Genomic DNA, 27,677 nt, shown 5'->3' with positions numbered 1-27,677 from the left:
GTAGCTGTATCCTAAAGATATGAATGTTTTTGTTTAAAAAACCCAAATATAAACTGATTCACAGTTCACTGAGGACCCAATTCCCAGCTCAAGCCTGGTGAGCACAATTCCAGTTCATGGAATGTAATGGCCAGTGACATACAGGGGGTCAGATCATGATCTCATGGTCTCTTCTGGCCTTAAACTCAAGGACTCTATTACACACTTGTCCAGCTAATGTCCTTGGAAGAGAACTATTTCCATTTTAATGCAGAATTAGAAGATGACGTTAGAGACCATACACACATCTGACTGAAAGCTGGAAGGTAAGAAAAGAGAACACTCATGATAATAAAAAGCAGCTGCATAAAGAAAGATTTAAAGTAACAGTGCACACAATTAAAATAGTGTGCTAGACAATACTTCTGTAAAATTAGTCAAGAAAAAAATTGGAGTGTTTACAGGGCAGCAGAACTTCTTAGGGTTAACTGTGCTTCCGTCCAGAGAGCAAGGGAGCGCACAGGCATACGCTTGCTACCGCTACCCTGCATATAGCTACGATATTGCAGCTTGAAGGGTCGTTTACAGGATCTGCATATCCTGATACAGCTACAAGGAGCATACATTATAGTACTGAAGCACTGAATCAATTAACCCTCTCTGGCTCTTTTCCAGCCAAACCCCCACTCATTTTCTTCCCTGCTTTTCAAGCACTGGAGCTGGATACACTGGAATGAGTCAATCAACAAACAAGGGTAGCAGCAGACCGCGAGCTTTGCTAATGAACAAAGAGAAAACTGCACATAGACTCTGCTGATCACTTAAGTAAAGTCATCAAAAGAATGGAAGAGGAAGGACAGCAAAAAAAGAACACAATCTTATTTCTATCTTTTTTAAAATGTGGCAAGAATGATTCTTCTCCTTCATTCAAGAGTTGCAGAAAATACCTGGGTAAGAAATATAGTTTTCCCAAAATAGAAATCCTTAGTCTTGGTGTTAGAAGAAACATAAGTGCTGAACAAAAGCACACAAAGAGACAAGCTTTAGAAAAATTATAAACCCCAAAACCAAATGAACAACTTGTTTTCCAGAAAGTAGTGAAAAATCTTATCTTAAAATCCACCACGTGATGAAAAAGAAAATTACAAAGGATCTTCCTGGATGCAAAGTGAACTCTACTACAACGCAAGAGAAAGAGGTAAGGCTTTCTTCACCTGAAAATTGCAACACATCAAATCTTCTCAGTAACCGAGCATTTGTTCAGCTTAATGCCATGACAGCTGTTTTAGTCTCTGCTTGAAGGGGGAAATGTAAGCGTTAAGTCTTCAGCAGAGTTGAGAGAGACAGAGACAGAGAAAGGGAAAGAGAGAGAGGGAGAGAAAAGGCTGTGCTTAATAAAAGCCCTGCTCAGATTACAAAAACAAGCGGTTTACTCACGCCCCCCTTCAAGTAATGGGTAAATTTAAGTGTCTCAGTTCCATAAATCTTTGTGGTCCCCTTGAGACTGTCACCAGTGTTTTATTGTCTACAGCTTCCTGACCCTCACCTGATAAATTACGAACTGTAGACATTAAAAGGGAAACCTCATACATCATTTCTGAAGATATTTTGGGGGTGACCCTCTGTGGAGAAATAGGATTCTTAATAAGGGGAAATATGGGAACTGCTGCCTGCCTACGCACACGCTGCTGGAGACTAGATACTCGGGAGAGGAGGAGTTGCATATACACAACGCAAGCATCTGCCTTTGCATCAGTTTGGACTTACAAAGAGCAAATCTACGTACACTGTATCTAAAGGTAACTATTTGGCATCCAAATTAATCTATCACTTTTTACCGTTGTAGAAAGGAAAAAAAAAAAAAGAGGAAGCTAATGCACTGCTTACTTTTCACAGCTATTGAACTGTCTCCTATAATCTTCTGAAACCTGAACCTCGCTGTAAAGGGGAGACCAGACCACTGAACTTTACCAACCAGAGATGGACACAAGACAGGACTTTCATTTTTAAGACCTAATTGCGCCCAGCAAGGCACAGGATAAAAAAATTGGATACCGGCTCAGACATGGTTACAGTATCTCAAAATAGCAGATGACCAGTTTACCATACTGACCATGCTGGCCCTTCTTCAGGACCATCCTGGACCAGAGAGGAACAGTGAACTCTTACACCGTACACAATTCCTGCGCAAAATACAGCTCCTGAATACATTCTGCTGGACACAAAAATGTCCTATCCTTCACATTTCCTGAACAGGTCTGGAGTTGGCAATGGATCTTTGTCGCCTCTCTCAGTAGCAGGAGAACCCAAGCAGGACTACCCAAGCGACGAACAAGGAAACAAAGTGCGTTGGGCAGCTTTACTGATCCTCCTGGTGATAATCCCCACCATCGGGGGGAACATACTTGTCATACTGGCAGTGTCTCTGGAGAAGAAGTTGCAATATGCTACCAACTACTTTTTGACGTCTTTGGCGGTGGCAGATTTGCTCGTGGGTCTATTTGTGATGCCAATTGCCCTTCTCATGATATTGTTTGGTAAGTACAGCACGTTTGTTTCATCAGGCTAGCATATGGGGTACAATTTGGGGAGGTCTAATTCAAACAGAAAAACAGTTTGCTTTCCACCATTACAATTTTAAAAATCACTTGGATGAGGGCTGCTAAATCTTCTCTCCCATCTCACCTCAATATAGCTTAGTATCTTTATGGGAAGTATACCCACTGTGGATATTCCTTCCTTTGAAACAAACCATTCAAAAAATCACCTGAGACTCAGAACTGATACTAAATTGGAGATGGACATGGAAAATTACATTTTGTACAGTGTAATATTATTTTTAACATCAGCACAATGTTGGTGTCTGTTCTATTGGACACCACACTAATTGCAGGCAGTCTTCTCTTAAAAAACGTGAAATGAAGACTAGGTATCTGTTCAGTGCACTGAACAGATTTGGAACTTTCTAGGAGTCAGGCACCTGATTTTACCTTAGTATTGACTTCAAGCTCTATGAGCAGTCAGAGATGTTCCTGGTACCAACAGTGACAACAAACTTTACCAGTACCAGTTTCAGAGAAACCGATTTTCTCCTACCCTGGAGAACGCGGCAGGTTCGTAAAGCGTCCCAAAGAATTAACTCATCTCTCAAGCCAAAGAAGCCTCAATCCGTGTACCTAATGTTTGAGACTCAGATTTATCATTTAGTCTGGTTCATATGGAATAAAATAGGTATTTTTTACATGAACATACATTGGGTGTGGCATGTTCTTTCTAGTTAGTCATTACAGAACAAGCATGACACTCATATTCTCTCATGCCCAGCTTTATTTCAGATATTGCTTCTGACAACTAATCAGAGGCAGCTCCATGGGAAAGTCTCTCTCCTAAAGTTTCTTTAAGAATACATTTTAAATGGTCTATTTTCGTATCGTACAAGTGGGAAAAAAAAAATCAACAAGACAGGTTTTTTAATAAACTTACGAATTTACACAGTTATCTTTAAGGTATAGATACCACTGAGCCCTAGATAATGAAAGGCTGCAGGAGTTCCATTTTTCCTATGCAAGATCTTTAAGAGTTGCCTGAGCAACAAGCAAACACAACCATAAACTTTATTTCAGAAAGGCCATCAGTAGCTTTTGTTTGCTGCAGAAGACTGGTATCACTTTATTAACAAATGTGTTTATTCACTAAATGCCTTGAGACTGAATTTCTGCATATTACAGACTGCTGCTCCCTAAACAGAAATAGGAATTGGAGGTCAGAATTCAGTGTTGAGATCATAAAATAGCCTTTTTTCAAGCAACAGTTTCTAAAAAGAAAAAAATGAACGTACATGACCAGGACAGTGATTTCTAACTCGAAAAAAACACAGTCACTTATAAAAAACCTTCGTATATCATGTATGTGCACATGTGTGTGTAGAGGCAAAAACCAGATATGTACATACATACCTACACACAGATACTGTAACTGCTTAGTTACTGCCAAAGGCCTCATAATAATAATAATATAAATAATAATAATAATAATAATAAAAAACTACTAACCATAAAAAGTACTAGTATTGGACTAGCAATCAATAGAAAGGGAAGGCAAGTTCTGGATTTTGTGGAGTTGTTTTTTGGTGGTGGTGGAATTTTTTTGTTTTGGATTTGTTAAAATTATTTTCATTTTGCTAGACAAATAATTCATTTCCTTTTAACTTTATAAAGAGACTATTGCACCTTAATCTCTCAATTAATCCAGTGCTAAGCCCTAGTTACAACAGTTTAAAGCATGCTAGGAATCTTAATTTAGAAGTCAATCAAAAGCATCTTTCATGTTGCAGGAAATTTACAAGAAAGTAGCAAAATTAGTTATAATTAACTAAGTAAGACTGCAACCAGCCTTTCACATAGCAGTGGTTAAAATTGAAATTTCTTGCATACAAGTCTCTCTTTGGCAGCCAACCAGAAAAACTGCTTTGCCTCTTCACCGACTGGGAGAAGATGCTGAGGTGTTTATAGAAGTTCAAAGCATGAGCAAAACATGAGGAGTTACTGGAATGAAGCTAGAACAGACATTTAAATACATAACAAGTCTAAATCTTGAAGCTACATTAGCCAGATAACTACTTGAACATGAATAATCATTGATAGCCAGAGAACCTATTAAATCCAGCCTCCTGGCACTTCCACACAGGAATGTTTCCATAATAATGAAATAGCTGGGTGCAGCTTCTAGATACAGAATACAAATATTATGCTTCCGATTTGGGACTGATATCTAATTATGTGGAGAATATTTGAAGGAAAAGGTGTGAACTAAAGTGCAGTCACATTAAATGATCCTGACTGTAAAAACTAATGTGTCACAGAGCGTTCAAATTCTAAACCTACTACAGATACTGGCTCCATGCCCTGATGGTACGCTTACAGAAAAACCTTCAGAAATAGACTGTCTCCGTAATAAAGAGCTGCCCCTTTTAAAAATAAATAAATAAATAAACATGTAACTCACTCGCAGGTATAATACAATGAGCAGCAGATTATTTACTCTCAGCAGAGCAACCAAAATGTACTCTGGTACAAATATACACTGCAATTTTAATTTAGGAGTGTGAGTGTCAGAATATAGAATAGTTCATTGCTTTTATTGCTTGCTAAATTCTTCTCATCTCTTCCAAAAAAAGGAGAGCATGTTAGGAAATAATTGCATTCTCTGAAATCTACCTTTCAAAAGAGTTATCCAAATATCTAACACTCAGAACTACTGAAGGAAAGCAAAAATGTTGTTATTCATCGGATAGTGGTATTAGCAAATAAACGGGAGAGATCCTCTCATTTGCAAAGCCTGCAGCAGGAAGAAGTCTGTTGTCCACGGCTTGGTGGGCAATGGGTTACCTGGAGGCATGTACCATCTTTTAAAATATGTTCTCTATTCCTGATATTCATCCACTTAAAAATCAGAAGGTAACGCTGATCGTCCTAGGCTGCAAACCATTATTTTTAAAATCTATCACAAGCAATCGCTGTCTTAATCTTCCCCCATTACTGATGACGAACCACAGCAAATCTTCCCTTCTTGCTTGTGCAAACTACCAGAGAAAACTGCTTTAATTGAGGGCTACTTTCCAAAATCTCAAATTGAAAGATAAGTAAGAAAACAAAGGTTTATTCCTCACAAAGCAATAAAAAAAAATTACTTTGGCTATATTCAAAAAACTACATGACAGTGAACAACTACTGTTGAAGCTGTAATTGTAGCAGAGAAATAAAGGCAGGCAGCCACGGGGGTGAAACAGCAAGACAGAAGCCTGGAAACGCCAGGCTTATGCAGTCCACAACGCCAAATACTGACACGAGGTGAACACCACACACGCAGGCTACACACGCACACCAATTTGAAGATTGAACCCTAAGCTTACGTCAGCTAGTGATTAAAAATATCCAATTTCCATCTCAGTGAAAGCATCATTATCTAACAGCAACAAAATCCTTTATAGGCAACACGTTTCAGCAGCCCTTATAACAGAAGAATAAACGGTTTCCAAGTCTATTTAAAGATCTCTCTTAATCATGCTTATACATGTACACAAGCAGTGCTTTCTCCCAAGCTTTCAAAAAACCTTTTGGCTTATAGCAAGGGCAGCTCTTCTATACTGTACTTTGTTTTAAGGATTACACGTTTCCAAGGTATTTTCCATAAATAAAGCTTTTCTTAAACAAAGATTAATCAAGGGTAGACAATTGTCTCATCTTCTCTTAAGATGCAAGATAAATCTTAAAACATGTATTTTATCTTGTATTAACTCAAAATAAGAAAAATAATCTGCAATAGCAGCACTGCTGCAGTGCTGGGAGGATCTGAGGCAAGGTTTGTAGGAAGGAGGAATATATTTTTATCTTATACCACCTGACAGTTGGAGAAACCAGACAAGTTTTCAGGCAAGGCACATTTGTCAGGTAACCCAGGCATTTAAAAAAAAAATTTTAAAATCCAATCTACTAGCTTGTTTAAATCAGCATTTTAACTCCTAAGGAAAAAGAAGGTGGAGAATCTCAGTCAACCCAGTAAATGCTCTGGTCTGCTCCAACAGTGTGGATCTATACTAGAAGAATCGGAACTTGTAACAATCCAAACTAAGGATGACCTTCTAATGGCTTCATATCACCACTTGGCAGGACATACTCATTTTACCTTCTGTCTGAATTATAAAGCAGGACAACAAACAAGCAGGTCACCATCATGTTCAAGAGTCAGAGATGCTTTCTGAGTACTGAGGGGAAATTAATATTCCAACTTTTCCCTACTCCCAAACTAACACAATAGGCCAACAGTGATACACACCACCACCACCAGGAAAGCACAAAATCTCAGCCCAGAGCAGTCCCTCAAACACTAGACACAGAGCTTCTAACACAGGTGTAACCAACAAATCAAAATAAGTAAAAGCAAAATACACCACAGTATGAATCCTAGACAACTACGTGACTCTTCTGGACTTTAAGGGATCAGTTTCACAATATTTGTTTTGTTTAAATAATAACCATATTCTTCAATTCTTATCAGCTACTGCATTTAAAGTCTACTCTGATCTTGTTTGGATAAAAAACCATCATCTCATACACACAAACATAATAGTACATAATGCTATCTATAATCATGAATGTGACAACTTACTGCCTTCTGCACCCAGTCAAAAACAAGACAAAAATAAAGAAGAGACAAAGCTTTCTCTGTTCAGTTGCACTTATCAACTAACAAAAGCTCTTACAACTCATAAAAACGTACAAGGTTGAATTTGCATCAGATAGCTGTTTAAATGCATCTATATTTAAAAGAAGGAAAAGAGCTTTTTAATGCAAAATATTTGAGGGTTTTCTTCTGCAAAGAGTAAATTAACTACAAAAGGAAAGAATTTATCACGCTGCAATTCTCCAGAAAGCAAAACAGTTATAATCCAGGGAGCAGCATGTAAGGACTCTCTACAGCAGCATTAGCTGCTCACTTGAAATCCAGCCGTGTTATCTGCCATCCTTCAAGATGTAGAATACACTTTCCATTGTTCACGTTTTATCTGAACTAATCCTTCATCACAGAGTCAAAAGAAATAGTCTTATTTTTCCGGAGGGAGCAAAAACATGTGAAGCCCGAGCCACAAGACATTTTGGTTTTCCTTTTTTTTTTTTTTCCTTCAGAAAGGCACCATACCTTACTGCCAGCTGAAAGTATAGATAGCAAAATTAAATATGAGTAAGCATTTCGTAATATACTAATGATAACTTTCTCATTCCTGCCTGACAGAATAATTTTTTGAAGCATAATTTCAACCATGATACCTATTTTAGGAAATATGCAGCTAGATACTAAAACCTATTGGTTAATGATTTGAAAATAGACCGCCTCTTTCCCTTCTGCCTCACTGCCTACATCATCCTCACCTGGAGTCCACTGCTTTGGGGATGGGTGAGGTTCAGTTTAGGGCTCCATCCATCCGTTCTCTTTGTTTAACAGGCAAGTTTCCCAACATAGGTAAGAGTGCAGACAGGTACGTGCTATGTCTGGAGTTTATAATTCAATTCAAGGCAGCACCATTATCATTTCCATCTATCAGTCACATTATGAAAAAATATTTTAATCTCAAACTACTGCAACATTACCACATTGATAAGACTGGGCATTACAATAGTCCAGCTCATTTGGCATTCTCAGCACGCAGATCTATTTATTCAGAGCAAGGAGATTAAAACCAATCTGATTTGTTAAAATGCCTTTTTTTTTTTTCCTCTTAATCACCATTCAATGAAGAACTGATTTCTCTGGCAATACTATAAATGTGCCTACTGATTGAGTACAGCTGAATTTTGTAAGGAAGTAGAGTATATTTAGTAGATCAACTTCTACCATTAGAAATAGAAAAGGCTTTTGTGTTCACGCATTCTTCCCTAGGACTACAGAACATTCTTACAGATACACAACACTAAGTGCACCTCAAATTGAACACTGCTAGCACTGGATTGCAATACAAACTACTTGTGAATGAAAATAAAGCACAAACAGCCTGATCAATACGATGGCACCAACCATGCCAGTTAGAAGCTATCTAAAACGTAAGACAGAATCTAGCTGAGGCAGTGGCGAAGCTCGGTTCCTGTAGTATTATGAACTTCCCAAAGGTACTGATGCCAAGGGAAGAGCACACATTGAAAATGGTCAAAAAGCTTAGATTCTAATGAGTTTTCTGTTCTCTTTCAGACAATGCCTGGCCTTTTCCAACTGCCTTGTGTCCTATCTGGCTGTTCCTTGACGTCCTCTTTTCCACAGCTTCCATCATGCACCTCTGTGCCATCTCACTAGACCGCTACATTGCGATTAAAAAGCCAATCCAGGCTAGTCAGTACAATTCATGGGCTACAACAATCATCAAAATCATCGTGGTTTGGCTCATTTCCATAGGTATGTGAGACTCGGAGACTGAAAAAGGAATGCAGAAGCTGTTCATGTCCAAAACAATAGGTGAAAGCTGAGCAAAATGGAAAATTTGGCCAAGTACTATTGATTAGCAGACCCTAACACCTGGGCTGGCCTAAGTCCACCTCTTGGATCATACATAGCTACATCATAAAAACCTGCCTGAACCACTGCTCTTATCAGGCTTACCAGAAAGGGCAAGGATTGAATAGGGATAATCATCACTCTTCTTCATGGTCCTAAAAGTCCAAAAATCAGAACACAATATCTGCATGCATAGCATGTCCCCTGGGAAAGCAAGATTTCATGTTCCTGTGGCCATATATTCTGTTGCAAACACAATTTTAAGCCTTGAGTAGATTCTGCTAAAATCTGTGCCTTACAATTGTCCCATGAAGCAAGTAAAAAAGTTTAATTACTTACATCAGAGATTGAAAGATGAATGAGTGGCTTGTAACATTCATGAAGACTGAGATGCACTGGCAATGTAGCATATAGAAAGGCTAACTTCTAAGCAAAAAAAAAAACAAAACCAAAACCGCAAAACAAACACTGAACAGTTTATATAAAGGATGCCAATGTATAAACTTTTATATTAGCACCTCTGTGATGTGCATGTGGCACCTCACCTGTCTTTAATGCTTAAAAAAATAATCTGTTAAATGAGCTTAGGAGGTGAAAACATTTAATTCAAATAATTTAATGCATGCTGCAGGCAGCTATAGGCATAGTATGCTTTGTGTGCAAGAGAAAGAACAAAATTATTCTGGATTATTAAGGCCAATGATGCACAGGAGAATGGGTTACATCCACCTTCTTGGCCAAGCCATACATGCCTAAACTCAAAAATTCCAATTTGAAAAAAAATTCTGGAAGAGCTGTGATGATAGGAGAAGAGATGCTATCTCTATTTTGTCACAAAAAAAGGAAACTCTTAGCATGACAAGACACTTGCAAGTTGACCTTTTAATGCCCAATTTATTGTTATTAATCAGTGCTGTACTTTCTCATTTCTTTTTTATCCAACACAAAAGTACTCTGCAGCTGAGCCAGGGTTCTCCAAATCAAAGGTTAATTTGGTCCAATCTTCATTTTAAATGTTTGCTGTATCTGAAGGTGTGCCTCTTATTAAGAAAGGGATCAAGTGGCTGAAGGGTAAACCATTTTGCTCTTGCTGCCTTCAACCAACTTCAGCAAGCAGAGTAGCAGAGGAATACAGTAAATCCCTAGATCTCATTAAGTGGTATCAGGAAACATAGCACAAGTAACCTTCACCAGACAGCAAGGAACCTGTTGTTTTTGTTGTAATGTCAGACTGCTGGCAAATGAAGTGCTGACTGTAATTTAGTGGTTATAAAAAATTCGTTTAAAAGACGAGACTGCTAACATTTTTTTTAAACGAGTGGTGAATTACAGAGCTAGCTAGCCTCATTTAAACACTCTTAAATATGCAAGAGACTTTAAACAACAAATCCATCTCAAACACACACTGCATAATTCTATTTAACTATTTATATATACGAAAGAGTCAAGCAGGGTGAAAAAAATCAGCTGTCTGTGTCCAGTCACTTGATGTGGTTAAGATAAGAGGGAAAGACAAGTTTTATGTATTTACAAAACTGCCCTTCAAAAAGTGCAAAGGTTACCCCAGGGGAGGGGAGGAAGCAGATGGCATTAGGGAAACGCCATACTAATTCTAACAACTAGAGTCAAAGCAATTAATGTGTTTTACACTTGAGAAGTTGGCAACTTCCTCAATCACTAAGGGTTAGGCCCAATCTCCTTAGAAAGGGCACTCTGTTAAAGCTGAGCTTGCCAAGTCTCACAAAGTACTATTTGCCCAATTACGCATGTGATGCTCTCAACAATTTACGTTCTCTCCAACACCCTGTGCCTGCTCCAGAGCTCAGGAACTACCTTTCTTTAGAGAACCTGAGGCTTCAGGGCCAAAAAAGACATTGCAAGTGATTACCATATGCTGAAGTACTTGGGTTTTCTCCTGTAGGCATTGCTATTCCGATCCCTATCAGAGGCATTGAAGATGGAAATGGCACCTCTACAAACATCACATGTGTCCTGATGCCTGATCGTTTTCATGACTTCATTCTGTACGGATCAGTGGCTGCGTTCTTCATTCCCCTCGCTATCATGATAGTCACTTATTTTCTGACAATCCAAGTGCTACGCAAGAAGGCCTACTTGATCAACAAGCCACCTCAGCGTTTCACTTGGTCAACAGTGTCCACAGTATTTCAGCGTGACACAACATCTGCCTCCTCACCAGAAAAGGTGGCCATGCTAAATGGCTCCAGAAAGGACAAGACTTTGTCCAACGACATCTGCAGAACATCTACAATTGGGAGGAAATCCATGCAAACAATAACCAACGAACAAAGGGCATCAAAAGTTCTGGGGATTGTATTTTTCCTTTTCTTGTTGATGTGGTGCCCATTCTTCATAACAAACATAAGTTCAGTTCTGTGCAACTCCTGCAACAAGGAGGTTTTTCAAAAGCTTATGGAGATATTTGTTTGGATAGGATATGTATCCTCAGGAGTGAACCCTCTTGTCTATACACTCTTCAACAAAACATTTAGGGAGGCTTTCAGCAGGTATATCACTTGCAACTATCAGACCACAAAGCCTATCAAGGCCCTTCGGAAGCGCTCCAGCAGGATCTCTTTCAGAAGCTCTGTGGCAGAAAATTCCAAGCTCTTTGTCATGCATGGGATGAGAAATGGGATTAACCCCATTATGTACCAGAGCCCAATGAGGCTGAGGAGTTCACCCATCCAAGGGTCATCAGCCATTCTGCTGGATACATTGCTGCTCACAGAGAATGAGGCTGATAAAACAGAAGAACAAGTCAGCTATGTATAGTGGAATGGCAGCCATGTCCATATCATAGTATTACTGTATGTATTATTCTAGGTAACTGTGCCATAGGAGGGTATAAATACTATTGTTTTCTGTTATTTATGCAAGCAATATCTTACAAATTTGTATTAATTCCTCTCTTCCAAAGTCTCCTCTTTAACCCCAACCCCATGGTGGCAACCACAACTTCATTCCATGATAAATGACTAATGCAGAACTGTAGCCTACAGGAAGAGGGAAATAAATAAAAGCTAAATCAGTCTGAGCACCTGACTTCAGTTGTCATCATCTTCAGACTATGCAAAGTACATTTTTATAAGAAAAGCATCTCTGTACAAACACTACTTTAACATTCACCCTGGCAAGAAGACAGAACACTCTGTAGGTTTATGCTCTACAATGAAATTAGCAGGGGGATATACAAGCTTGCTGGTTTTAATTTAAATGCACCTTTGTGTAAACAAAACAGCACACAAGCTCACTGCATTGCCTCCTATAGATACATTCCTCTGCTGAGACTGCGTAACCAAGTACGAGCTTTTCTTGTTCTCTGAGGGTATGTCTCTCACAAGCAGGATCACTCACTCCAGAGACCAAAAGGTGTAAGTGCCCATTCCACAAGGGGTAAAACTGGTTCTTAGTAGGGTGAGAAAAAATTCCATGTGCTGAAATTATCCCTTTGTGGTTTTACTGGAGGGGTGGGCAGAATCTCTTACCCACCTGAATTTCATCTCCACTACTCTCACATACACATACACCTGGTATTGTCAGATTTGTCACAGAGAACTGCCTTTTGTTCTCCTCATACTAAGAAAATGAGAGTATTTAACCAAAATAGGACAATACCACATCAATGATCATGAGTAAAACAGGACAGGCAGTGCCTGGAACATCCCTTTAATTTATATGAGCAAACTTCCTTTTTTATGACCATTGGAACTTCAGTGAAAGCCTTCCCTCATCCAATATACTTCACACAAAGTAGAGAAATCACAGATAGAATAGCTATTTCACTTGAAAGTAAGAGCAAGTGTTTAAGAGACAGCAGAGACAACTACTATCTAGACCTGCACACATCTGCAGTTTAGCTTAGCTCAAAACAATTTCATTGGACTAATGGCATAAGATAACAGGTCCCAATCTGCACTCTCTCAAACATGCTCAAGCCTTCCATCAGAGCACAAAATTCATAAAAAGAATGGCTCCTCACAATCCGTAAAAGCTACCAGAGTCTATCACCTGTGAAATCAGGAGCTTCTGACAGTTCCAGACCATTTCTCTTTGGGAAGGGAAATCAGATTTCCCCCAAGTACTGGAGTTCTTACAGTAAGCAGCCAGCTCACCATTTTTTTCGATAGTTCCCATTTACAGTAAAATTTTCAGCTTGGGCTTTGTTTTAATTTTTAATGTTTTCAGAACTCTTTAGTTACGCACTAAAATTATGTACAGTAAAAGGCTTAGGTTTTTTCATCCGCAGAACAAAAAGTACTGAAGATAACATGTCTTTCCAACATTTATTTATATATATTTAATTTAAAACATATGCAAGTTCAAAACAGAGGCTAACGTAACAACTGCCAGAGAGTTCCAGAAGAAAGTATTAAAAATACTTCTGTGGTACTTACAGTGATTTGTCTCCTTCCTCCCCTTTTGGTGATAGTCACTAGCCACTTAAGTTAGAATAAGCTCTAACTACTCTTACTCCCCTTTCGTTAATCAAAATTTATGAGGATCCTGTAGTTAAAAGCCAGAATTGATGGATTGCTATAGCTGTGAAAGATGCCTACATCTAAAAATATTTGAGAATCAAAAGCCTTTAATAAGACCTAGATTACTTCAAAGCTCAAGGGGGGAGGGAGTAGGAATAAAACAAACCCCAACAACCCCAAAACTTCCAGGTATGTAGCTGAAAACGTCACAGACTAGTGTCTCATTTAACCTAAAGCAGGCACTCTGGAACCAGGTAAAAGTGCAATCACATCCATCCACACAGTGATCACAGCAAAAAAATTAAAAGCATCATTTGCAGTGCAGGAACCAGCCTTCCTGAGAACTAACACCAAGAGGCAAATGGGCACAGCACCGTCCTTGAGCCAGAGAGCAAGAAGCAGTCATCTTTGAAAACTCTCTTGCTACTTAAATAAATCCACGCCTATTAAATAAAACCGTTCATACAGCAGGCAGCAATCATCTACTTTCAGCAACAACTTAAATTTTCCCTTTCCAGCAGGAACATCACAGCTGGCTCACAGCATCTGGAAAGAGCAAGAGGTAACTTAGTTCTCTTCTGTCTGACCCTGTTCTTGTACAACTGTCAGTCTGCAATGAGCAATGACACGAGGAGTAATTTGCCCTAGGTGTCCCACAGAGAACGATTCCAAAGCCTCTCCATGATCAGTGGTTAGACTCCACCAACAGGAAACAATCCTTGAAAAAATCTCACCCAGCAAACACGGATTTTGTCAAGCCAGCATATAGATTTCTCAATTTTAGTAACCATAAATAGAAGCTCAAGATGTTCCAGTTACTGAATTTAGTCAGCAACACTAAACCTCAATCAAAAGAACTAGTGACTAATCAAAAATCCAGTCTTCCTACAGAGAAAGGAAATTTCTCCATAGACAGAAACACATCATCAAGAAAACATGCACATTCCATTTAATGCACTAAGTGTAAAAAGAAATTGCTTGTCCACTGACAAAGCAAACAAGCTAAGAATTCAGGTAACAGTCTCGGAAAGCATAAGGACAGAGGGAGAAGAAAGATGAAGAGAAGATGCAGAACTATGAAATAAAAAGACAACATAACGGATGGCAGAGATCTTGTTTTAGCAACTGTATCTACAAGAACAGATTTGAACAAAGACATTACCTTCATTAGCAAGACATGACTGAAAATAAGAGAGTCACTGTAAGCGACTGTAAGACAACACAAGTTTGTTGTATGGTAACTAGGGACAATACTGCTCATGTGGTACTGACATGCGAGACAGGAGGCTCAGGACTACATCCATGAGCATCATCTTTAAGTAACATAAATATATAAAATATATTTTTACATGCTGGCTGTGAAGTGAGAGTATTTTTATAGCTTCCACCTTCCTTCATAAAGATAGCACCCTAAATAATAATTGATAAATGGTTTGCAGTCACTTGCTATCAGAACACAAGATCTTTTTACAGAAGAAAGTGGTCATGCACTTCCCATTTAGCCAAAAAAAAAAAAGACATTCCTTTCCCTGGAGTGAAATGCGCTCAATTCTTCAGAACCTGGCCCATGCCAAACCAACCACCTGGCCAGCTCTATGGCCTCTATATACTACATAAAATAATAACTTACACCATTACCTACTTCAACTTTCCTCATTATCACAAAAAGTTTTATCTGGCATATTTCATTTCTTTTTAAACTACCAGAGAAGTGAGACAGACAAAAGTCAAAGCTGATCCGCAACATACAAGCACTATGGGAAGAAATACATTTTAGAAGAACAATGGACAAGTATGGGTTTTTTTGTTGTTTAATTATTTAAAATACATTAGGAGATATTTAGTCAATGTTCCGGTTGCTCATCTAATTAAAAATTACAGTGCAGACATGGACATAAGGATTACCTATAAATATATCCACCTCAGCAGTCTTGCAGAGAGGAAAATAATGGAGTTTGAAGCCTAACAGAATGAGTGCCTTGAAATGCAAATAAAGGAAATACCTTAAAAAAACCCAAACAAAACCACAAAAAAACCCAGACAAAACCAAGCAAAACCAACCAAACAAAATCCCAACCTTTAAGCCACCCTAAGAAATAGAGAAGCAAGAAATTCAGCTAATCTCAACTGTGGTGATATAAAACACATTTCGTGAAGCCAGTCCCAAACCATCTGGGGTTCTATAAGCTGCAAGCCTTTAGTTCAGATTCTATCAGAAAACTTTTAGGCAGCCAGAAAAATTTATTCATCGCTTATCTTGTATTCTCCAAGCGTAAAACTCTTCCTAACCACATCACACCTGGCCATACCAGTATCAATTTCTAAATGCATCAAAATACAGTTTAAAAATCCAGTGTTAAGCAGAAGTCAGGGCACTGAGAAGAGAGACTGATGCTATAAAGCTGTTCACTAGCATACAAGAGGCACACTGATTTTTTTTATGGTGCTTCATAGAAAATGTCATTTTCCTACACCGTTTCCTTATTGCAGAAAGATCCACAGCACTGCAAGGTGGTATGAGCAATCTTTTTCTAGGCTGTCATACGTAACATCAGGCTTAAAAGGTAAAGAAGTAATGCAAGCACAGTAAACCTGGTAAAGGCGTATTGAACAACCTGGGACACCGGAGCCCCAAGAGGCAGGATGCTCGCCAGAGCTATTCTGGCTCTTTGCCTTGCAAGCTGGAGCCAGGAGTTCCACAGTTCTGGCCAGTTCTCAGGACTGACTTAGTATTACCACGAAGCATTAGATTTCTTTCATCAAATTGATGAAGATGCCTATGTACAACTGCTAAGAAGCACTCCTTTGTTTCACTTCCCCTTTGGCTCTCTAGGTAACCATCAACATGGCAAAAACAACAGTCAGGAGAGAAGTAACTTCCATTTTTTGTTTTGGCATTTGACACCATGGTGTTTACTGTCAGTGTCCGTTCCCATGAGACACACTGTTTTCTCCAGTTGCAAAGAAAGGCTTTTGCCCTGCAGAACAGGAGAGGAAGCTTTTTCATTTTAAAATGGGGAGCTAGTTACAAAAATAGGGAAGATGGCTTGCTGAAATGTCCACTTTTACTCTTATTTTTAACAATTCATGTCAAACCCTATTTGTCTAGCCACATCTAAGATTACATCCAGGTATTGAAGTCCTTTCCAACCTCTGAAAAACAATCATGCTCTTAAAAATTAGAAGCTTCTTGCCCTCTGAAGGACCCTCTTTACAAATACTCTAGACAGGTGATAGCAACTCATTGTCAAATTCATTAAACCCTACACAACAAATGAGCCTTTTATTCTGCAAGATGCACATCAATATTCCCTAATAAAATCCAACAGGAAGTTTTTGCCATAAAAATATAATTCGTCAACTTAATTTAATGGCTCAAAGAATCTCAGCATTTTTGATGACTTAGTTTGAAACTTCAGTTGCTGAACACTAGTTTTAAAGCAAATTCAAGGACTTGGTCAGACAACCAACTTAGCTATAAATCGCACAGCTTAAAATGTTTAGTTACGCAGTTTAAAAGCCTTAGTGTGTATAATCTGAGAAACTGAAAATATTTTTCTTGAATTAGAGGTGTGTGGGGGAACATACTAGACTGGTTCCTCTCTCTCTTCTCATGCACACTGTGATTTAGTGATCTGAAAATCTTTATATATAAGCTTATAGGCTTATTATAGGCACTATAGGCAGTATTTTTAGGCCCTGAGAAGCAAGTGACTTCCTGAAGGAATACTTTTGAGTTTTCACCACGGTAAAAGAAGAAACTATCTCAGATTTAAACCAATCATATTAATTTACTTATCTGTGTAGACATTACAGTTTACAGTAGGAAGTTAAAACACTTGCTGAGATTTTCAAAAGCTCTCAAGTGATATAAGGCTCTGAGCCTTATTTTCCAAAGTAAGTAAAGTCTCATGCATACAAATAGCCTAGAATAAAAATAAAACAACAGCAGGGAAAGAATTAATGCAAGATGTCATAGCGTATTGTTTGAAACAATGAATGTATTTGTGCAACCTGATTGTACAGCTACAATTTTCAATAGAAGTTAGATTAGTTTTGCCAAGGGACTTCTCCAATGCACTACAATTTGGTCAGTGAGGACACACAGCTCTGTTTCCAGTTTCATACCTGCAGGCAAAGGCATCTGCAAATCCAAAAAGACTTCACTGAAAGTCTAAGGCTTCTTCTAATTATAGTAAGATTTCTGTCACTATTAACCTTTCACTGAAAGGGACCCTCATTCTCCTCTCCCAGGAAGACTGAGTAAGAAGGAAAAAATGGGTTGGAGGGTAAACAAAACCCTTTTAACCTTTCCTGTGCAAGGATTAACAAGCAGGTATGTTTCACTAAATTCCTCTTCTTCACAATTAATACACTGAAAAAGTCACTGGTACAGATCACGATAGAGTGACTGTTAGCCTCACACTCAATTACCCAGAAGATCTGCCATCTGCATACTGGATAAAGGTAGGTTGTAGGAGTTAAAGAAAACAAACCGTCCAAGACTTCCTGGAACAAAATCCAAGTATCTGATCTGTGTTTGCTTTAAAACAAATAGATAGCGTTAAAATATCAAAGGCTATGTAAACACAAAGAATACAAAAGCAGGAAACATTACTATTTCATTTGCATCATCCTAAAATGAAGAACTGAACATAAGCCATGCAGAGTTCTCCATGTTTGGGTAGCCTACACTTATCAGCCGAGACTATGTCTTCCTTTTGGGACTCTCTAGAGGCTGCATTGTCCCCTCTTCTGCCCTTAGCCTTTTCCCAACAATATTGCACCAAGGCAGAAGCAGCATCCCACAACTTAAGTCCTACTTCTCCATGGCTCTTATTCCCCTGGACTTAACAACTGCTATGAGAGCATCAAACCTTTCTAGTTCATCCTTTCAAGCACTGCTATATCCCACATTGAAGCCTTTTCCCTAACCAGATTTGTTATAACATCTACCTCCTCATTTCATATATAAACTAAGGTGTTCAGATACACTGCAGCATTGCTCTAACATGTAACAACATAAAAATAAAGTTAACTACATAAACCAATCACATCTCACTCTGCAATATAAACAAAGATCAATTCATGATCTAAAGTGGTAAAAATTAAGATAAAAATAATTCTTTCCAGTTTTAAAAAGTAAAACACTTCAAATTTATCATGTTTTCCATCTCATTGTAGTAATCTTAAAAAAAGAAAAAGGCTGACCAGAAATCACAAGCGCCTTAAATGCTGTTTTCCAACAGCCATGATAAATATTTTACAAACCACTTTAGTAGAAAGAAGGACTAATGTATAAACATCAACAATAAGGTAAGTTTGCTACCTATGATCACTGGCAGAAGTATCAGGACTGGGAGAACAGAGACACGCTACAGTAGCCAAGTCAATACATCACTTCTCTTCTTGCTATTTCACAATACAGATTCTTGTACAGCCCTGCATCCACACTAAAATCTCCAAACATTTCAAGCTTTATTCATGCCTCTGTACCATTTTACAGTAACATTTTACTTAAAAGTGTCTCCTGTAAGAGGTGGTCATTTTTAAAAAGAGAGAAAATGCAAAAAGTCTCAGGCTTTAATCCCATACTATTTGATGTCTTGCTAGTTGTGAAGAGGAAGAAAGGAGGAGATAGTTTTGAAATGATTCTCTTGCACCAGAGCATTTTCTGATAATATAGTGACATGAAAATGATCAGTTGCAAAATACATAACTAGTGCCTAATTTTTGTAAGGCACTAAGCTGAGAGGGAAAAAAGCCATACCAAGTCCTATAGCCAGCAAGCTGTGCTTTCGATCCCCAATCTGCAGACCTGTGGACTGCTTCTAAACAGTCAGCAAAAACAGAGTTAACAGCAGCAACACTGCCGGTCAACAAGCTTCAATTCTACATACATGGCCCCCTGGAAAGCTTTAGGGAGTCCAAGCATAGAACAAGGAAGTTAGTTTTGTGCTATATGAACAGGACTGCACGAGGAATTTTGCAGCTCAAGCAGTATGATTGCTAGTGCTTTGCTCCCTAAGACGTTCACACAGCCGGGCAAGCATGCATCCAACATCCAAGTGTGTAACTGCTATAGCAGCATTAAGCCCTGCTCCCCTAATCCCTTCAAAACTCTTGCACCATAGCTGATGTTTTGAGCAATGCACAGAATCCATGAAGCGTTCCTTACATGGCTTACCCTCAAAGTACCACAGGGCTTGCTGAACAAATACAGCTAACAATCCTGTTGCAGAAGCAAGAATTTCACCAACTTTTCACATTTGCTCCAGGCAACAAAGATGACTTTGGAAAAGAATGTAGGAAGAAAACTCCTGAACGCTGCTGAAAGTGCATTTTAACATGTTTTTTAAGTTATCTGAGAAGATAAGAGGTATTGCAGTTACAAAACCCCCTAACTGATACTAAATTAAAGAGAGCCATAACTACAGACTGTTTTCACTTGATATGTTAAGGAATGTAGAAATTCTCTTAAGGAATTATATGCTAAGGAAAGTACTGAATGGTGTAACTGGGTAATTTGATACCTTTCATAACACACTAGAAAATTTAATCTTGTGATTCTTAGGCAAAACTTAATAACCTAGACTAGAACATCCTATCTAAACCTTGATTCATGAATTTTGAACAATGAAGTAGCCACACACATTCTTCTGTAGACTTTTTCAGTAATTAAAAAGTGCAAAAAAAAATCTAAAAAACTTTCTGTGCTTAAAAAAAAAAAATCTTCAAGTTAAAGCGAAACCTTGTTGCTTTAAAAATTAAATGTCATGTTTTATTACATTACGTTCTATCACATTTTACTCTGTTACTGCGCTGCTTTCATTAACTCTAGCCATAAAAGCCAAGCTGCGCTCTTGAATGTACACAGGGTTGCATGTATGTGCTAGCAAGAAAGACTCACAGAGGTAAACAAGGACAGAAAAGCCTTACAGAATGTTCTGCTATGCAAAGGTATTACCTAAAAATAGCTGGCTTTGTAACGTTTATGACACTTTTAGTTCAAATCCAAGAGGAAGAACATTTATTCAGAGTTAGCTGTAACAAAAGGAGAAAACAAATCAGGTATTTGTGACATAAAGTAAATTCGTGGGCTCTAGCTCTGTCAGGAGCTCGGTCATGTTCACCAATGGTGCTTTTAAGGAAAATACCACCCTCTGACTATGTAACCTCCACCCTTATATGGATTTTATTATTCCTGTAAGAGGAACGGACAGAAGCACAAGTCTGTGCATACTCCTGCTGCTGTAGTGTACAACCCAGCAGATTAATTTATACCTCCAGCATGTTCAACCCTACAGTATGGCATGAATCCCCCAAGACTGCATTAGACAAATTTATTCTCATTTTTCAATTCTGACTTCACAGTTCCCTTTCTGGAAGCACGTATAAAGAATTCAACGAGACCTCTTCTCACAGGAGCTTCAGTCATGTTCCTTCACCTAAGACAAGATTAATTTCTGGGGCTTAGCCCACTGTGTTACAAACCTACTCACCTCCCATCAGAAAACACTTCATTCAAAAGCTCTTTATACCTAGTAGCTGACAGATCACTGACTCTTGCCAGTATTCAATGCTGTATTAGTGGCCTTTAAGACAAGTAAATCCAGTTAGACTTCAACAAACAACAGTCCTAAGAAAGAGATGTCATTTTAGTCAAGAAATCTGACAAACTCACAGGCCGCTTGCTCCTTATGTCTCTGCATGCCTGCGGTGTTGAGATGGGGCAGAGCACACAATTAGTGCTAACGAGCAGTTTCAGCAAACAGGAAAGGTAAATGTAAAACCAGCTTCTAGATCCCTACACCAATGGACAATATTTCTTTCCAGGAATTGAAAAACGGATTTTGGTTTATAATTAGAGAGAGTAATGCAGGGGGTAATCTGTGGGGCCCTCTAAGCAGAAAATCCCTTCCATCGCTGCATGTGAACGCAGGGGTCTGGGCTAGACAAACCAAGGGCTCCCTCCAGAACTGCGTCTTAAAGCAAAACAACTGATCGTGTATTTTGTGAAAGTTATCAAGTGAAAAGTGTTATTAGCAACTACAATGGCCTAACACAAGCCTTTTGCCTCCAGAAGCCAGTGATAATCATCTAAAACGTTTTAGTCCTTTGCTACCAAGTAAGGTGGACACTGGAATTTACAAGGAAATGTTTCTCCCTATTGTGCAAGCACGTTTTGGACTGTACCCCTCCAGAAAGGGAAGGGAAGAGTACAGGGTAAGATCTGAACCACTGCAGAGCAGGTGCAAGAGTCAAAGATGATGTCACTCATTTCCTCATTGCTGGATATAGAGAGAACAGGCCCAGAACTATCTTGCTCCAACAAGATGCCAGCACACGGTAAATGGTTTAGCTCAGAGCCTTGAAAGCTTCTCATTTTGGTAGGAGCTATCAATGTCCAATTATGTTTTGCATTTGTTGAAAAGAAAAATTACATTGAAATCAGAGATCAAAAGTGCTTTGTCACAACCTGTTTGGAAAAAAAATGCCTGAAACTATGGAAGGCCTGCATGGAATTTTCCTTCTGTACACAGACGCAGAAGCCAGTTAAACAGACCCTTTTGGCTTCAGGAGAGACACAGATCGCTGTGCAGCAAGGAAGGATCTGTGCTCATTGAAAGCAACAGAGCAGAAGCTCTTGGGAGACGCCTGCTGCCCACAGAGGGAATTCGTTTTGTTTGTAAACTACATTTAATTACAGCCAGAATATGCTTCAGATAAAATGGAATGGAGCAGGGTAATTTCTACTCTGTGAGGAACAACTTGGTTAATGACGAACTGATTGGTCATATCAGTAACTCAGGTTTTTAATACCAGCTTTAAGCACCTCTTACCCTGCTTTTTAGGATGAACTTACAGACTGCCACTAACCCAAAGATGATGCGAACAAAGATTTTTAAATTACAGTCCTGCACCCAAGTATGCACTACCTCCTCTCAGACACACTCAAAGGCTGCAGCTTGGCTCAGTGCTCGGATTATACAGATTACTGTATTAACAGATGAAGGTGTAGTCCTTGGGGAGCCTTCTAATTCCCCAATCTAATAAAAAAAAAAACCAAAACCCAAACACCTCTTACCTAGGGAACTATAGAGCACTCTAGAGCATTACAAAATACCAGTTCAGTGACAGATTTCACTTTAGAGAACCAAAGCAATCATCATGACTATTTTGTGATGGGCTTACATTACCGCAATGTAAGCCCAGTAACCTGTCAGGGTTTAACAGTGGATACTTAAGAAACAACAAAGACTATTTCGACATCCTTCTTCAGGTTATTTTTACCAAAGTCACAACCTCCAGGAATGTTTTAGATAACAATTAGGCAGACATATTTGTCTGAGTACTGCTGCCTTTAAGAGGCCTGGCACAAGCACCGTATATTTAATATTAATTAACTCTCAATCCTGCAAATATTAATTTTTCATTCTGTTTGTCAACTTCATCGAAGTCTATTCAGACAATTAAGCCGTAAGTCCGGAAACCTACAGAAAGGCTCATTAAGCATCTGCTGAACATTAAGGAAGGCTTCTAATTCTGAACAAAGTTTTATTCTCTCTCAATTTTTTGACTTTTCAACCTCCATTCAGTTAGCAATTGAGTCATTTTGTGAAAGCAATAACGTACACATTTCCTGAAAATGTAACAGACATCAAATTGAAGGCTGTAGAAGTGACCAGGGAAGATACCGTACCTGAATAGAATGAAACCAAGTGACTCAACAGCTGCCCGCCTCACGTCATCATTCACATCACTCACCTACAAAAGGGAAAACAGGACATTCAGAATATAGTTAAAACACTTGAGGACTCTGCAACATTTCAGGCCAGATGTCAGGCACACAAGTTAATCAAGAAGACAGGATTACAGAGAAAGAAAGTTAATAATCATGTTCAGCCTTAGCTGAAACAGCCTCACCCTTGTTCATACACTGTGACTGCAAGCCTATCAAAGAGCAGGCAGACCTCATCTTTTACACCTTAAGTTGTTTTTTCCCCAGCCCATCATTACACAGACTATTCACTGCAAACGCATTACCAACTACTTCAGGATCATGTTTTATGTTTTAATAGGTTCCTTTTTTGTGATACCAGGTTGAATATTCTCTTGCTGAAAGTCTACTTATCCTAATGTCAGAAGACCCTGTTATTTCTACTCATAGTATTAAGGAAAGCTTTCGTCACTTCACAATCTCCAATTTGGACCAGAACATTAAGACTGCAGACACAAAGTGCCTGTCAAAGTCATGTGCTTACTCTCTCGCCACAAATTTCTTCCTATGTGCTCTAAGCCCACAGTACTTACAGCCACATGCAGTAGGCGTCTGATAGCCTTGTTGTTCCCTGAGCCACAGTATGCCATAGCAACAGTGTACATGCCAGAACGACGGAGAATTGGATCCTGGAAGAGAAAGCATCAATATTTAATATCCATCCAAACAGGGACTCAGTAATTCTGACTTTAAATCTGTTCCACTCTTGGCGTGGAATCTGCACACAGGTAGCCTCACTGCTTAATTGTTTATTAGGGATGAGTAATAGGACAATCGCCAAAGCAGGGTTGTCCTTACCAATTTCAAGGGGACAGAAAGTTGCTATGCCACAGGCTACCAAAGAGAGTATCTGCAGATGTGTGATTCTGCTTCTTATTCTCTATCTGCTATTGACCACTACTAGATCCTTGAGAATGACCCACCTACAGTGAGCCTCATCTGTTTTTAACCATTACACCCTGTACTGCTCCTTGTTGCTGCTCACAGGACTATGGAGACTGAGTATGAGGCTAGAGAAATACAAGAACAACAGTGCTTAGTTGTGTATTTTTGATCAGAGTGAAGCAACCTGTGAAACTGCCCCACTATGTAAGAACCTCCCTGGTTCGAAACAGCCAACCCACCACAGCTGGAGATTTCACAAAAGGACAGGAAGGTCACCCATGTAACAAAAGGCCAGGGATTAAGTCACAGCTAAACTTACCTTATCTCTGCAGAGACTCTCAATGAGAGCATCTGCCTCCTCCATCCTCCCGTACATGACCAGAGCAATTCCAACCGCAAGGCCTCGCAAAATCTTTTCATGCTGGGTTTCCTGTGCGTAGCCAACCATGTCCTCAATAGCCTGAGCATTTTTAGATCCCAACATAACCAATCCCAATGCCAGGCCAGCTGCCTCACCTGCACACCACAGAAAAGCAAAAAATCAAGCAAACTCTATTCCCAAAAGCAGTAAATATTATATTTAGAGAATCACACAAGATGTAGGCCAACAGATCACTTCTGGACATCACCATGCCCAACAACCCCATTATTCATGGCCAAATGTGCTTGTAATGATAACCTAGCAGCCGCAACTTAGTGCTCTTCCCTACCAAGTTCAATTTTCTCTTCCTTGGGCCAAGAGCTGCTGAGATAATTTTCCTGTGAACCCCAGCCAATGCAGCAGTAGCCCCCACAAGTTTCTCCAAGCCTATCTCTCAGCCAAAAAGGGCACATGGCTTTGGAGATCAACCACACTAAATAAAAAGCATATGACAAAGGAAAGAATAGAGCAAAATAAGGGACTGTTTAAAGACCTAGCATGTGTTATCAATATTTGGCATAGTGCCACAGACTAGTCCTGACTAGTCCAGGACCTCTGAGCATTACTGCCACATAACTAAAGAACCATGCTGATCAGGAAAAGGTCAGTAAATAAAACGCAGCTAAGGCAACCTAGAAGCAATCTATGCTGCTAACACAAAAAAAAAAAAACCTGAGAAAAAAAAAAAAAAAAACAACCAAAAACACCCAGATGCCTGATAAGGCCTCAGATGGTTATTTGCTTTGAAAGCAGAACATTTACCTGTCACTGCATCATCCTGGTACAGATTTGTTTTCAGCAAATCGTACACATCTTGACGTGCTGTCCCCATGGCAGCCAGACCCAAACCCAGGCTGCCACCATGTCGGACAATCTAGAGAAGCATATGCAAGTTCAGTCACCATAAAACAGGGAACAATATGGCTTCAGCTGAAGTAGACAACTTTCCATCAGTATAAAGCTGCAAACTTTTAGCCCCAAACCACCCAAAATGATCTCTTGACCTGTCAGAAATACCACTTTCACTGTCTCAGGCAGTAACTCTGACGGAAGAGGCAGAAAATAGAATAGAAACAGCAGTTCAAAAGCCCATAAACAATGAGTATCAGAAGCTTTACACATAACACAATAGCCTTTCCAGTATCTTTAAGGTCTTTTTCCCCACTGAGTGATTTATGTAAAACCATAAATCCGTGCCATGTGTAAAAATTGCTGCCTAGTAATAGCTTTTGAATAGAAAGGTAAATCAGTACCCACTTAAACACTCTACATCCTCTTTTGTTCTAACAACGGATAGAGGAAAGGCAGTACATTTGCAGTAAGATGAGTGGGGATCTGTTCACAGAATTTTTAAAGTAGTAGTCTGAAATTCCCGAAAGAGAAGAAGGGAACATGCTGGGAAAATACTAATCTATTCCTAACTTAAAAAGAGACACTTCGTATAAGTCTACAAACAGTAAGTGGTAAAGTAAAACACTTCTTTTTGTATAAGATCCATTAAACCTACAGGGCAGCAGAAGCATTTTGTGGCTTATTCCTTTGACAGCTAAGCCATAAGCAATAACAGTGCCTGAATACTGCAGGACTGCTAGCAAAACAAAGTAGATATACAAGTAGTAAGAAAGATGAAGCTAGATTCACTGTCAAATATGTAAGAATTTCCTAAAAATATTACCTAAACCTTGAGCAATAGATTGTTAAAACCAAACTTTATATTTAAGGTGCAAGTATCACACTACTGCCACGGTCTTGGTTACCTCTAACCCCCACTTCTAAAGCAGCTAGCACCCTTCTGGATATTCCCAACAACAAAAAGGTTCATTACTGAACCCAGTACATACATCATTACTGGCATTCTTCAGCTGGTTCAGCAAATAGTCAATGATGTCCCCACCATGGTTAGCATGAATGAGACCCAAGGCATAGAGACCTCCACCTTCCTGGTAGGCTGACCCTGGAGAGGTGTCCTTGGGGAGGTATGTTGCCATTAGCTGTAATGCTTCTTTCTCATGACCCTGTATGTCCAGTGTCCAGCAGGAAGGGAAGACAATGGGAAGTGAAAGGTAAAAAAACAGTGGATGCAAACAGCTCACGATAATATTTAAACAAGTCAGGACAAAACATGTTCTAGTCATTACTTTCTCCACAAAAATCAGCCTTTTAGCGCTACACAATCAGCAAAGAATCCTTCTGTACTGGGGTTTTATTAACCACAATACATGAGTATTCATCAATCACTTGGTCACTGATCTAAATCAGGAAAAATTTAGCCTGAAGCTACACCAATTTATTCATTAGGGCACTTTAATGAGGGCTGAGGCACACAAAACAATTACAAAGACTTCTTGCTATCTCAAAACAGCTTTAAATATACCCTCCCTGGGAATGAATTTGAAGAAAATGACCACTCCTTAGGTCACCATTCAAACTTACTGAAACTTACTACAGTAAGGCCTTTGGTACTGTCCCAAAACCACCTGAGAAATATACACCTGTGATTTTAATAGCTAGACTTCGTTCAACTCACAAAGGAAGGGAAGAGCTAGGAAGAAGACTCTCTCCTTGAGCCACATTACCCTACCACCTTTTTGATGCTCAGCAAAACATGCCATAAACTATGTCAGATATCAGACGAGATGGACTTGATAAAGCACAGCTTTTCTTTAGTGCAAAGACACAAACTACGTTACAGCTGTGCCTTGCAATAGGCTAGGTAAACCGGAGTGCAGTCATTCAGAATCCCAATTTCAATGTTTTAAGTGTTAACAAGTCAAGCATTTATATTGAACAGAGGGAAATGAATGCAACGTTACCTTGTGTATAACACCCAAGCTGGCGGTAGCAGTAAACTTAGCCCAGTTAGTGGCCCTGGCCAGCCACTCCAAATTGTCTCTGGAAGACAAAAAAAGAAAGGTTATACAAAGTTTTTCATACAGCCCGTTCTGCATCCTGCAAGCAGGGTTTCACAGCCCTAAAGACTGCTTTCAAACCAGAAAGCAGCCCCAGAAGGCAAGAAGGCTAACCCCATTTCCACTTTATGCCTCTCTCCCCTTCATCAGCCCTGATT

At 39.2% G+C, this 27,677-nt stretch overlaps 2 protein-coding genes across 3 annotated transcripts in view; one reads left to right on the top strand and one right to left on the bottom strand.

Moving 5' to 3' along the window:
• The window catches only part of PSMD1 (proteasome 26S subunit, non-ATPase 1), a 74,118-nt gene that overhangs the window by 33,664 nt on the left and 12,777 nt on the right, over positions 1-27,677 (bottom strand). For both annotated transcript variants that reach the window (XM_075157142.1, XM_075157143.1), the window contains exons 11-16: positions 27,424-27,502; positions 26,452-26,625; positions 25,373-25,484; positions 24,509-24,705; positions 23,838-23,933; positions 23,227-23,291 (exon numbers count right to left, since the gene is read on the bottom strand). In XM_075157142.1, the coding sequence (XP_075013243.1) occupies positions 23,227-23,291; positions 23,838-23,933; positions 24,509-24,705; positions 25,373-25,484; positions 26,452-26,625; positions 27,424-27,502 (723 nt within the window). The remainder of the gene's footprint in view (positions 1-23,226; positions 23,292-23,837; positions 23,934-24,508; positions 24,706-25,372; positions 25,485-26,451; positions 26,626-27,423; positions 27,503-27,677) is intronic.
• Positions 1,689-12,076, top strand: HTR2B (5-hydroxytryptamine receptor 2B). Its single transcript, XM_075157169.1, has 3 exons — positions 1,689-2,516; positions 8,722-8,922; positions 10,943-12,076. The coding sequence occupies exons 1-3, from the start codon at positions 2,207-2,209 to the stop codon at positions 11,815-11,817; spliced, it is 1,386 nt and encodes a 461-aa protein (XP_075013270.1). The 5' UTR covers positions 1,689-2,206; the 3' UTR covers positions 11,818-12,076.

Source organism: Calonectris borealis, chromosome 9, assembly GCF_964195595.1.
Source record: "Calonectris borealis chromosome 9, bCalBor7.hap1.2, whole genome shotgun sequence".
Classification (NCBI taxonomy): Eukaryota; Metazoa; Chordata; class Aves; order Procellariiformes; family Procellariidae; genus Calonectris; species Calonectris borealis.
Note: the sequence above shows the minus strand (reverse complement) of the source record. Positions and strands in the feature narration are given on the sequence as shown.

Bases quoted from the DNA above. Each gene is read 5' to 3' on its own strand.
- HTR2B (XM_075157169.1), top strand. From the start codon at position 2,207: ATGTCCTATCCTTCACATTTCCTGAACAGGTCTGGAGTTGGCAATGGA. The intron at 2,517-8,721 runs GTAAGTACAGCA...GTTCTCTTTCAG, and splicing joins CCTTCTCATGATATTGTTTG to ACAATGCCTGGCCTTTTCCA. The intron at 8,923-10,942 runs GTATGTGAGACT...TTTCTCCTGTAG, and splicing joins GGTTTGGCTCATTTCCATAG to GCATTGCTATTCCGATCCCT.